The 12,500-nt window shown below is 49.2% G+C and overlaps 1 protein-coding gene across 2 annotated transcripts in view; it reads right to left on the bottom strand.

Moving 5' to 3' along the window:
* The window catches only part of pitpnm3 (PITPNM family member 3), a 236,593-nt gene that overhangs the window by 144,477 nt on the left and 79,616 nt on the right, over positions 1-12,500 (bottom strand). For both annotated transcript variants that reach the window (XM_033046226.1, XM_033046227.1), the window contains exon 2: positions 5,538-5,633. In XM_033046226.1, coding sequence (XP_032902117.1) covers positions 5,538-5,633 — 96 coding nt within the window. The remainder of the gene's footprint in view (positions 1-5,537; positions 5,634-12,500) is intronic.

Below are 12,500 nucleotides of genomic sequence, written 5' to 3'. Positions count from 1 at the left end.
TGAAAGTATCCAGAGAACCGGCCTCCACCGCCCTCTGAAGCAGAGAATTCCACAGACTCACAACTCTCTGTGAGAAAAAGTGTTTCCTTGTCTCCGTTCTAAATGGCTTACCCCTTATTCTTAAACTGTGGCCCCTGGTTCTGGACTCCCTCAACATCGGGAACATGTTTCCTGCCTCTAGCGTGTCCAAACCCTAAATGATAACTGGGTAGAGCGCGACAAAAGCTTTTCGCTGTACCTCGGTACACGTGACAATAAACTAAACTGAACCACAGTGCCCGTGAATTGAAGGGGAGGGGGAGGGGAAGAGAAGGTAGCACCTCAGAGTCTGAAGAAGGGCCGCGACCCCAAAACGTCGCCTATCCATGTTCCCCAGGGACGCTGCCTGACCCGCTGAGTTACTCCAGCACTTTGTGTCCTTCTGTGCAATAACCAGCACCTTTGTTAGCCTGAAAAAGGGTCTCGACATGAAACGTCACCTATTCCTTTTCTCCAGAGATGCTGCCTGTACGGAGTTTGCACGTTCTCCGTCTGGGTTTTCTCTGAGATCTTCGGTTTCCTCCCACACTTCAAAGACATACAGGTTTATATGTTAATTGGCTTGGTATGAATGTAAATAGTCCCAAGTGTGTGTGGGATAGTGTTAGCGTGTGGCGATCGCTGGCCGGCATGGACTCAGTGGAATAAGAGGCCTGTTTCCGTGCTGTATCACTAACATAAAACTAAACTAAAACAGAAATGGAAGAGTGATCACCAGATGAATCATAGAATTTTAAAATTATAATACGCATTTACATTTGTAAGTACATTTGTACACCGTAGTCAACGTGACTGTAATCATGTATAGTCTTTCCACTAACTGGATAGCACACACACAACCACAAAAGCTTTTCACTGTACCTCAGTACACGTGACAATAAACAAAACTAAATTACATTTCTCTGCTACTTCCATCTTAATTGGCCCCGCTTTCTAAGTATCTTTGATTGGCTGCTTCCTTGTTATAGTTTCGTTTCGTTTAGAGATACAGCACGGAAACAGGCCCTTCGGCCCACCGAGTCCGCGCCGACCAGCGATCCCCGCACACTAACACTATCCTACACACACACCAGGGACAACTTACATTTATACCAAGCTAATTCACCTACAATCCTGTACGGCTCTGGAGTGTGGGAGGAGACGGGAGGTCTCGGAGAAAACCCACGCGGGTCACGGGGAGAACGTACAAACTCCGTGTAGACAGCGCCCGTAGTCGGGATCAAACCCGGGTCTCTGGCGCTGTAAGCGCTGTGAGGCAGCGACTCCACCACTGCACCACTGTGGCCGAAAAATACTGTGCCACTCCACCACTGTGCCACTCCACCACTACTCCTACTGTGGCACCACTCCACCACTGTGGCTCCTACTGTCTATTGTCTTTAGTTGCGAAAAAAAATTTGAATTAAGACATTGCCAACTAATGCTAGTTTCTGCTCAATATTCCAACATCTGCGGTCTCTTGTGTGTCGACAAATAATATCAGCTAGGGGCATTTTATTCCCCAAATATTTCCAAATACTTTACCAGATAGAATAATTAACGTTGATTAACATTCAGACCTGATGGAAGTACATACAATTATGAGAGGCAGAGATGGCTCGACATTCAGAACCGTTTTCTCAGGATGGAAAAGTCAAATACTAAAGGGCACAGTTTTAAGGTGACAGGGGCACAGTTTAAAGAAGGTGTGCGGGTTAATTTTGTTTTTACGCAGAGGGCGGTGAGTGCCTGGAACGCGCTGCCAGGGTTGGTGGTTGATGCTGATACAGTTTTAAGCAACATTTGGGCAGAGCAGGGAATAGAGGGATATGGATTATGTGCAGGTAGATAAGAGATGGTCTTGGCCTCGTGTCCGGTACAAACATTGTGGGCCGAAGGGCCTGTTCACAAGTTATAGGAGTAGAATTAGGCCCATCAAGTCCACTCCGCCATTCAATCATGGCTGATCTCTGCATCCTAATCCCATTTTCCTGCCTTCTCCCCATAACCCTTGACACCCGTTCCAATCAAGAATTTGTCTATTCTCTGACAAAAATATCCACTGACTTGGCCTCCACTGTGACAACGAATTCCACAGGTTCACCACCCTCTGACCAAAGAAGTTCCTCCTCACCTCCTTTCTAAAAAAGCGCCCTTTAATTCTGAGTCTGTGACCTCTGGTCCTAGACTCTCCCACCAGTGGAAACATCCTTTCCACATCCACTCTATCCAAGCCTTTCATTGTTCTGTAAGTTTCAATGAGGTCCCCCCTCATCCTTCTAAACTCCAGCAAGTACAGGCCCAGTGCCGTCAAATGCTCGTCATATGCTAACCCACTCATTCCTGGAATCATTCTTGTAAACCTCCTCAGGACCCTCTCTAGAGCCAGCACATCCTTCATCAGATATGTTCTTGCTCTGCACTGCTCTATGTTTTATGTTCTAAATAAATATTCAAACAATTGCAATCAGCTCGAGGTTGCCACATGGTCATGGGTCAATCTGAACTGCACAGATTAGCCAAAGGCCTGAATATATAACACAGGAGATTGAAAACTAAACTGCAAGCAGAAAGCAAGTTATTTAGCCGAGATAGACACAAAATTGTTAGAGTAACTCAGCGGGTCAGGCAGCATCTCTGGAGAAAATGGACAGGTTTACGTGGACATTTCTGGTCGGGAACGTTCTTCAGACTGGTTGAAGAAGGGAGGAGGAACAGGAAGCAGGAAGAGCCCAGGACCAAAGGGAGCCAGCACCAGATGACATCAGGCCGGGAGGTTCCCTGATAGTCGGGCCGCCAACTTTCTCACTCCCAAATAAAGGATAAAAGGTCAAAGTACGGGACAAATTCCCGACGGCAATTCGTTGACCGACTTGGCCCTGGCTGGGTGAAAGATGAGTTGGCCCGGGTGCTGGACTGCACACAAAGCCCAGCCGGCGGGCCAGCTGGGGAGTTTTGAACCGATGATCGGCCATGAGAAGGAGGGGTGGTGGTGTCGGCAGTAAGCGAAGGTCCGAATGTCGGACAGCTGGCCGGGCTGCCGACCGATGGGGCCACGGGCGAGGCGCTGCTGCTGCTGCTGCTGCACTCCATGGGCTGCACTACGTCGGGACGGGTGAGGCGGGGCCGGACGCGGCGCTCCGACACGACAGTCCCTCGATCCGAGTAGTAGCGGTCAAATACGGGACAAGGGCGGTCCCGTACGGGACAAATCCATTTAGCCCAATATACGGGATGTCCCGGCTAATACGGGACAGGTGCTGGCTGTGCAGATGCTGGTTTAAACCGAAGATCCAGAGATACATCATTGCTAACTATGGAATTCATTGCCAGTGAAGGCCGCGGAGGCCAAGTCAATGGATATTTTTAAGGCGGAGATTGACAGATTCTTGATTAGTACGTGTGTAAGAGTTTATGGGGAGAAGGCAGGAGAATGGGGTTGAGAGGGAAAGATAGATCAGCCATGATTGAATGGCGGGGTAGTCTCGATGGGCCGAATGGCCTAATCCTGCCCCTCAAACTTAAGAACTTATGGACTGTGAACCGGTTAGTCGACATTAAATGGGGGAAGGGGGGAGAGGGAGGGGCTTGTTTGCACAAGTTGCCTTAAATTGGAGAATTCAATCTTCACACTGCAGAGTTGTCAGCTACCCAAGGAGAATATGAGTTGCTGGACCTCCAGTTAGCGGCTCTCTGGCAATGGAGGAGGCCCAGGACAGCAAGGTCCGTGTGGGAATGGGAGGGGGGAGGCAACCGGGAGATCCAGCAGGCCTCGCCGGACCGAGCGCGAGTGTTCGGCGAAACGGTCGGCGACTCCACGCTTGGTCTCTCGCCGATGTACAGGAGGCCACATCGGGAGCATGGGACCCAGAAGGTGGTACAACTGCTGAGGGCTTTGTGGCTAAATAATAATTGGCACGGTGGTGCAGCGGTAGAGTTGCTGCCTCACAGCGCCAGGGACCCCAGGTTCGATCCTGACTACGGGTGCTGTCTGTACGGAGTTTGCACGTTCTCCCCGTGACCCGCGTGGGGTTTCTCCGGGTGCTCCGGTTTCCTCCCGCACCCCAAAGACGTACAGGTTTGTAGGTTAATTGATCGGTAAAATTGTGCCTTGGTCCCCGGTGTGTGTAAGACAGTGTCAGTGTGCGGGGATCGCTGGTCGGCGCGGACTCGGATGGCCAAAGGGCCTGTTTCCGAGCTGTATCTCTAAAACTAAAAACTGGATGGGGTTGGAGGAGGTGCACATGAACCACTTATCTGCGTGACGCGCAAATGACACCCAAGTGGGACAAGCCCTTAAGGTTACTGATGTTTACAGATCCATATTGCCAAGTGGACGTCATTCAACGCAGGTCCGCTTATAGTTCACTAGAAGTCCTCAATCTCAAGGCTCTCTCTCTCTGTGTAATCCTTCACCTGGGCTCTTCAACAAGAAACCGCTCAACTGATACCAGTGATCGCCCAGAGTAGGGGAAGCGAGGTTCGGACGACATGCCGTAGGTTTCGGGCGAGGGGGGAAAAGATTTAACAGGAGCCAGAGGGGTGACTTTTTTCACCCAAAGTGTGGTGGGTGTACGGAACGAGGTGTCTGAAGAAAGGTCTCGACCCGAAACATCAAGACCCTATTCCTTTCCGCCAGAGACGCTGCCTGTCCCGCTGAGTTACTCCAGCTTTTTTCTGATTATCTTCGGTTTAAACCAGCATCTGCAGTTCCTTCCTACGCATGCCAGAGGAGGTTGTTAACTCGATGTTTAAGAGACATTTCGAAATGTACATGGTTAGGACTGGTTTATATAACGGAGTAGATCAGGTAAACGCCTTTTGGCCAGAGTCGGGGAATCGGAAACCAAAGGGAAAAGGTTTAAGGTGACAGGGTGGGGGGTGGGGGGGAGGATTTGATGGGAATCCGAGGGGTAACTTTCTCACACGAAGGGTGGTGGGTGTATGGAACAAGCTGCCCAGAGGAGGTAGTTGAGGCAGGGACTATCAAAAAGTTTAAGGAACATTAGAATAAAGGGGAGGCCATTTACGACGGAGGTGAGAAAAAACTTTTTCACACAGAGAGTTGTGAATTTGTGGAATTCCCTGCCACAGAGGGCAGTGGAGGCCAAGTCACTGGATGGATTTAAGAGAGAGTTAGATAGAGCTCTAGGGGCTGGTGGAATCAAGGGATATGGGGAGAAGGCAGGCACGGGTTATTGATTGGGGACGATCAGCCATGATCACAATGAGTGGCGGTGCTGGCTCGAAGGGCCGAATGGCCTCCTCCTGCACCTATTTTCTATGTTTCTATATTTGGACAGGTACATGGATAGGGTAGGTTTAGAGGGATACGGGCCAAAGGTGGGCAGGTGGGACTAGTGTAGCTGGGACATGTTGGCCGGTGTGGGCAAGGTGGGCTGACGAGGCTGTTTCTACACTGTATCACTCTGTGACTCCAATCACAATCATAATCCTGCTCTATTAGCGAGTATGTTTAGCAACCGGGATCCTTCGCAACAAGTAGCGGAGCCACAAACCTTGCGCATCGAAGAATTCATCGTCTGAGCTGCCGCCGGAGTCGTGCACGAGATGCTGCATCCGCCACGGCATGTTGGCGTATCGACAAGAGGCAGCTGCAACAGGAAGAGAGACGTCAGTCAGTGCAAACTAGCCCTGCACATGCACATACGTTTGACAGATTAGTTACCTCTGACCAACTGGCCCGACCGACCTTCTGTCCCCTTCACCATCAAGCCTGACTTCTTGAAGGTGCTGGGGATCTGGTTCGGGGGGGGGGGGCTGAGGCTTGTGACAAGAATTGGCTGGAGCGGATAGCCAAGGTGGGGAAGAAGCTCGAGCTGTGGAAGCAACACTCCCTCTCCATAGCGGGGAAAAATGTGGTCACTGGTATGAGGAGGTGCTCTTGGGGCCGCTGTACTTGGCGCAAGCCTGTCCCTCCCTCCTACGCCACAGGGATCACCCGGGCCGTCTTCCAGTTCATCTGGGGTTCGAGGATAGACCGGGTGCGACGGGCCACAATGTACAAGTCAGCAGACAACCGGGGTAAAAGCGTGCCCAACGTCGCCCTCACCCTGATGGCCACCTCTGTGTGTGGCTGCATCAGGCGGAGCGTAGAGCCAAGGCACCACGTGTCACTACCTGCTGAGGTTCTACCTGTCCCCGTTGTTGCGAAGGATGGGCCTGGCGCAGATGCCACGCAATGTGCCAGTCAGCTGGACATTGCCGCCCCATCTGTCGTTCGTGGAAAGGTTCTTCCGGACCAACACCTTTGACCACAAGTCCATCGGGCAGTGGTCAGCATGGAATGTCCTGCAGGCACTGCAGGGAAAGGACTCGATGGATCCGGTGGCGTGGTTCCCAGAGCAGACTGCCCAGCTTGTCTGGGCCAAATGCCTCATCGCCAGAACTCACCAACAAGCACCAAGACCTGGCTTGGCTGGCGGTGAGGGGGGGGCCCTCCCAATCAGATCCTTCCTGCACCGTCGGAACCTCACTACCAGCGCACGCTGCCCTCGGTACGGCTGCTATGGAGAGGAGACGGTTGCCCACCTCTTTGCAGAGTGTGGATTTGCAAAGAGAGTCTGGAGAGGTCTGCAAAGGTCCCTGTCACGATTTATCCAGAACAGCTCCGTCACAGGGGACTCTGTGATTTACGGACTGTTCCCAGGGACGCATTCAGAGACTGACATCGAGTGCTGCTGGAAGGTCATCAACTCGGTGAAAGACGCTCTTTGGTCTGCCCGAGCGAAGCGAGATGTCCGTCGGGGAATGTTGCCGACTGGCCCACTGCAGGCTGCAGGAGTACGTACTGAGGGACGCACTGAAGCTCGGTGCAGCCAAGAGCACTCGGTGGGGGAGGACCACAGTCTAGGGTCCTTCCGCTGCTGGACATGGGGGGGGGGGGGGGGGCAGGGTGTGGTGGAGACGCCCCTCAAAATAAGGGAAGGGATTCCATGGCAGTGGGCCACATGAGGGGCAGGGATGGGGTTAAATTTGTGAAATTTGAGCAATGAGAGTAAACAGTATTGAAAGTTTGTATAAGCTCCGAAAATGTCGGATTAATTTTTTGCGCAGTTCATGTTTTGTATATATAATTATTACTTAAATAAAGTCTATTTTGAAATTTAAAAACAAAGGTTAGTTTATGTTTAGTTTAGAGATACGGCGCTGAAACAAAACAGGCCCTTCGGCCCACCGAGTCCGTGCCGACCAGCGATCCATTAACACCACCCGACTACACACACGGGGGACAATTTTTACATTTACACCAAGCCAATTAACCTGCAAACATGCACGTCTTTGGAGTGTGGGAGGAAACCGAAGATCTCGGAGAAGATCCACGCAGGTCGCGGGGAGAATGCACGTACAAACTCCGTAGTCGGGATCGAACCCGGGTCTCCGGCGGTGTAAGCGCTGTGAGGCAGCAACTCTACCACTGCGCCACCGTGACTGCCCACGAAATACTCTAGTGTATCTGCAAAACTAATAGGTCCCACCATGAAAATCTCGTGAACAATATCGAAGGGCCGAATGGCCTACTCCTGCACCTATTGTCTATTGTCTATTGTCTGATATGACATGTCATATCTAGGAAGGAGGGTGAACTGGAGTAATGCCGTCAAGATGGGCTGCAGGAGGCCCCCCCCCCCTTCCCCCGGGACACCAAGATGGCCGGGCGAGGCGAGTAGAGGAGTGGAGAGGGACGTCGGTTCGCGGGAACTGCTCCAGTACATCGAGCGCGCGTGGCCAACCGGACTTTGAATAATGCCGTCAAAAAATGGCGCTGCCTGTACGTGTAATTATATGTTCAATAATGTCACTGCACAGTTGCGTCATGTAACCCTTTGATTCCCCTCTCTCTCCATCCCCCCCCCCCATCATCTTATGTATAAGAAAGAACTGCAGATGCTGGTTTAAATCAAAGGTAGACACAAAATGCTGGAGGAACTCAGAGGGTGAGGCAGCATCTCAGGAGAGAAGGAATGGGCGACGTTTCGGGTCGAGACCCATAAACACAAACATATATAAACACACACACGCCCGCGCGCACACACGCACACACACACGCGCGCGCGCGCACACACACACTCATATTTCACTGTGTTGTTTGCAGACTCCGTCATTACTGTGCAGTTCTGTGTAGCTGCTGTTCTCCGAGACTTTGCAGCTTGTGGTTACAAGAGTCAATAGACAATAGGTGCAGGAGTAGGCCATTCGGCCCTTCCAGCCAGCCATTCAATTTGAATAGAAACATAGAAACATAGAAACATAGAAATTAGGTGCAGGAGTAGGCCATTCGGCCCTGCACCGCCATTCAATATGATCATAGCTGATCATCCAACTCAGTATCCCGTACCTGCCTTCTCTCCATACCCTCTGATCCCCTTAGTCAAGTGTTTTATTATCAACTTGCCCAGACAGAACAATGAGATTCTTACTGGCAGCAGCACAACAGAATATGTAAACAGAGTACACTGTAAACAATATAATAGACGGGCGAAAAAAGTTCAGTGTGTTTACATACATGTACACACATATACATACATACATACATAACCACACACACATATATATATAGGAGGTAGACAAAAATGCTGGAGAAACTCAGCGGGTGAGGCAGCATCTATGGAGCGAAGAAGGGTCTCGACCCAAAACGTCACCTATTCCTTAGCTCCATAGATGCTGCCTCACCCACTGAGTTTCTCCAGCATTTTTGTCTACCTTCGATTTTTCCAGCATCTGCAGTTCTTTCTTAAACACACACACACACACACACACACACACACACACACACACACACACACATATATATATATATACACACACACACACATATATATATATATATACACACACACACATACACACATATATATATATATATATATATACACACACACACATATATATATATATAACACATATAAAACACACACACACATATATATATATATATTTCACTATGTATATATGTATATATGTATATATATATTTCACTATATATATATATATATATATATATATATATATATATATATATATATATATATATATATATACACATACGCACACACACGCCCACATAATATATATACATACACTCCACACATGCACACAGAAAAAACAAACAAGCTTGGTGTGTTTTTAAATCATTCTCTCGTTCCACTCTGCCTGTGTTAACCTTTACATTGCAATGTGGCTCGAATCACAGAGCTACACGGCTGATTACAGACAGAGTCACTGACCAGAAGCGTATAAACCAGAAGGTGGGTGAGTCACTGCAACCTTCAGCAGAGGCCCGGCACCGATCAGTTTAGTTTATTGTCACGTGTACCGAGGTACAGTGAAAAGCTTTTCGTTGCGTGCTATTCGGTCAGCGGAAAGGCCATACGCGACCACAATCGACCCATCCACAGTGTACAGATACAGGATGAGAGGAATCTGCCGGAGTGGAGATTTAAGAGCGCGGAGCGATCGTCGTGCGTGATTGCGGACCAGCTCGTGGCCAGCACGCAAATAATCACCCGGGGTTGGGCGCCATCTTGGAAGCTAATGGGGACCTTCCCGCTGGATGCAGGAAACATGTTCCCGATGTTGGGGGAGTCCAGGACCAGGGGCCACAGTTTAAGAATAAGGGGTAAGCCATTTAGATCGGAGACGAGGAAACACTTTTTCACACAGAGAGTGGTGAGTCTGTGGAATTCTCTGCCTCAGAGGGCGGTGGAGGCCGATTCTCTGGATGCTTTCAAGAGAGAGCTAGAAAGGGCTCTTAAAGATAGCAGAGTCTGGGGATATGGGGAGAAGGCAGGAACGGCGTACTGATTGGGGGTTGATCAGCCATGATCACATTGAATGGCTCGAAGGGCCGAGTGGCCTACTCCTGCACCTATTTTCTATGTTGCTATGAGATGCCGTTGAAGTGATGTTGCCCCTGCAGACTGTCCATGATGGACCACAAACAGTTAACTGCTCAGATGGAAGAAATCTTCACTTCTCCCTAGTAAGTACGTCACTTATAACAAATCCCTTGCTTGGATTAGGTGGGATTGGTCACGATTCAGAGCCAGGATTTAAGATTTTCTGGGAATATTAATAACAGAAATTAATTTGTCAATGCTATTTATAGGTTTACTTTGACTGCTTGAGATGCACGCTCAAGAAGATTAAAGTTGAAACTGGCAGAATAAATCTCGACCCGAAAGGTCACCCATTCCTTCTCTCCAGAGATGCTGCCTGTCCCGCTGAGTTATTCCAGCATTGTGTGTCTATCTTCGGCTTAAACCAGCATCTGCAGTTCATTCCAAAGCAGAATAACACGTTTGCTGGTCTCGCTGATTTGCGCTTCCTCTCTCTCCGTTGCTGCCCCCATCCTAAGCAAGACACAAAAAGTTGGAGTAACTCAGCGGGTCCGACAATATCTCGGGAGAAAAGGAAGCGGTGACGTTTTGGGTCGCAACCCTTCTTCAGACCTGAAACGTCACCTATTCCTTTTTCCCCAGGGATGCTGTTACTCCAGCATTTTGTGTCTATCTTTGGTTTAAACCACCATCTGCAGTTCCTTCCGACGCACCTTCCGCCATCCTACTCGTCCTGTTCTTACCCCTTCGTTATCTCCTCTTCCACTGCCAACAATGGACCATTGTGGGCTCTCCTTTCCTGCGTCATCGGTGACGGCTCTGATTTGTTCTGCACCTTTTCGCACCTCCAGTTTCTCTCTTCCCTGACTGTCTGTCTGGAGAAGGGTCCCGACCTGCAACGTCACCCATTAACCAGAGATGCTGCCTGGCCCGCTGAGTGACTCCAGCATTTTGTATCTATCATTGGTGTAAACCAGCATCTGCAGTTCCCTCCTCTAAATTAACAACTTTGCTTTGGATATTTTAATATATATAGCTGAGCAAATGTGTGATTCAAACACATTTGACGTACCAGTTAAGATGACAGTGACTTCTGCAGGCTGATTATATATTGTTTAGACAAAATGTTTAGGAAGGAACTGCAGATGCTGGAAAACTCGAAGGTAGACAAAAATGCTGGAGGAACTCAGCGGGTGAGGCAGCATCTATGGAGCGAAGGAAATAGGCGACGTTTCAGGTCTGAAGAAGGGTCTCGACCCGAAACGTCACCTATTCCTTCACTCCATAGATGCTGCCTAACCCGCTGAGATTCTCCAGCATTTTTGTCTACCGTATATTGTCTAGAGTTTGGTTTAGAGATACAGTGTAGAAACAGGGCCCATTCGGCACGCCGAGTCTGCGCTGACCAACGATCGCATCACCCCGCGCACTAACACCATCCGACACACACAAACAGCAATTTACAATCTTCACCGAAGCCAATTAACCTACAAATCTGTACGACTTAGGAGTGTGGAGCACCCCGGGAAAACCCATGCGGGGAGAACATGCAAACTCCGTACAGACAGCACCCGTAGTCAGCATCGAACCCGGGTCTCTGGCGCTGTGAGGTAATAGTTCTACCGCTGCGCCCTTAATGTATTTGTAAAATATTACACCAGTTTGTAATTAATCTCATTAAAGAAATGATATAAAGCAGAATATAAATATCCTGTCGCAGATAACTGATGTTTCTGATGTAATCTTGAGACATTAAGCTTGCATAGTAGCAAAGTCAGACAGAAACTATTTTTGTCCACACAAATCATCGACCCGCAAGGGCTAGTTCATGGAATTCAAAGCTACAAATAGATAAGGCAAATCAACGACTATGGTACACAGCAGCGGTGTGGGTTAGTTGGGCTGAAGGGCCTGTTTCCACACTCTATCATCACTCAATAACAGCAGATGTGCAGAGATGCAGCATCTGGACAGTTATCAGAAAACAACTAACTTGCTCCGGTTATTTTTACTTATCTTGCGAATTGCGGAGAATTATGGACGCAGCCCAGACCATTGCACAAACCAACCTCCCTTCCGTTGACTCCATCTACACCTCACCCTGCCTCGGCAAGGCCAGTAGCATCATCAAGGACCAGTCACACCCCGGCCATTCCCTCTTCTCCCCTCTCCCATCGGGCAAGAGGTACAGAAATGTGAAAACGCACACCTCCAGATTCAGGGACAGTTTCTTCCCAGCTGCTATCAGGCGACTGAACCATCCTACCACAACCAGAGAGCAGTGCTGGACTACTATCTACCTCTGATGTCCCTCAGACTATCCTTGATCGGACTTTGCTGGCTTTATCTTGCACTAAACGTTATTCCCTTATCATGTATCTGTACACTGTAAATGGCTCGATGGTAATCATGTATTGTCTTTCTGCTGACTGGTTAGCACGCAACAAAAGCTTTTCACTGTACCTTGGTCCACGTGACAATAAACTAAACTGAACAGAACAAACCTTTGCGACTGACTAAAATATCCCTGTTAAGATTTCAAACCACACCTCTCTGTACACATAGAGACGTAGGTGCAGGAGGAGGCCATTTGGCCCTTCGAGCCAGCACCACCATTCATTG

This window comes from Amblyraja radiata, chromosome 28 (assembly GCF_010909765.2).
Source record: "Amblyraja radiata isolate CabotCenter1 chromosome 28, sAmbRad1.1.pri, whole genome shotgun sequence".
Taxonomy (NCBI): domain Eukaryota; kingdom Metazoa; phylum Chordata; class Chondrichthyes; order Rajiformes; family Rajidae; genus Amblyraja; species Amblyraja radiata.
The sequence above is the reverse complement of the archived record's forward strand: the minus strand, read 5'-3'. Positions and strand labels throughout refer to the sequence as shown.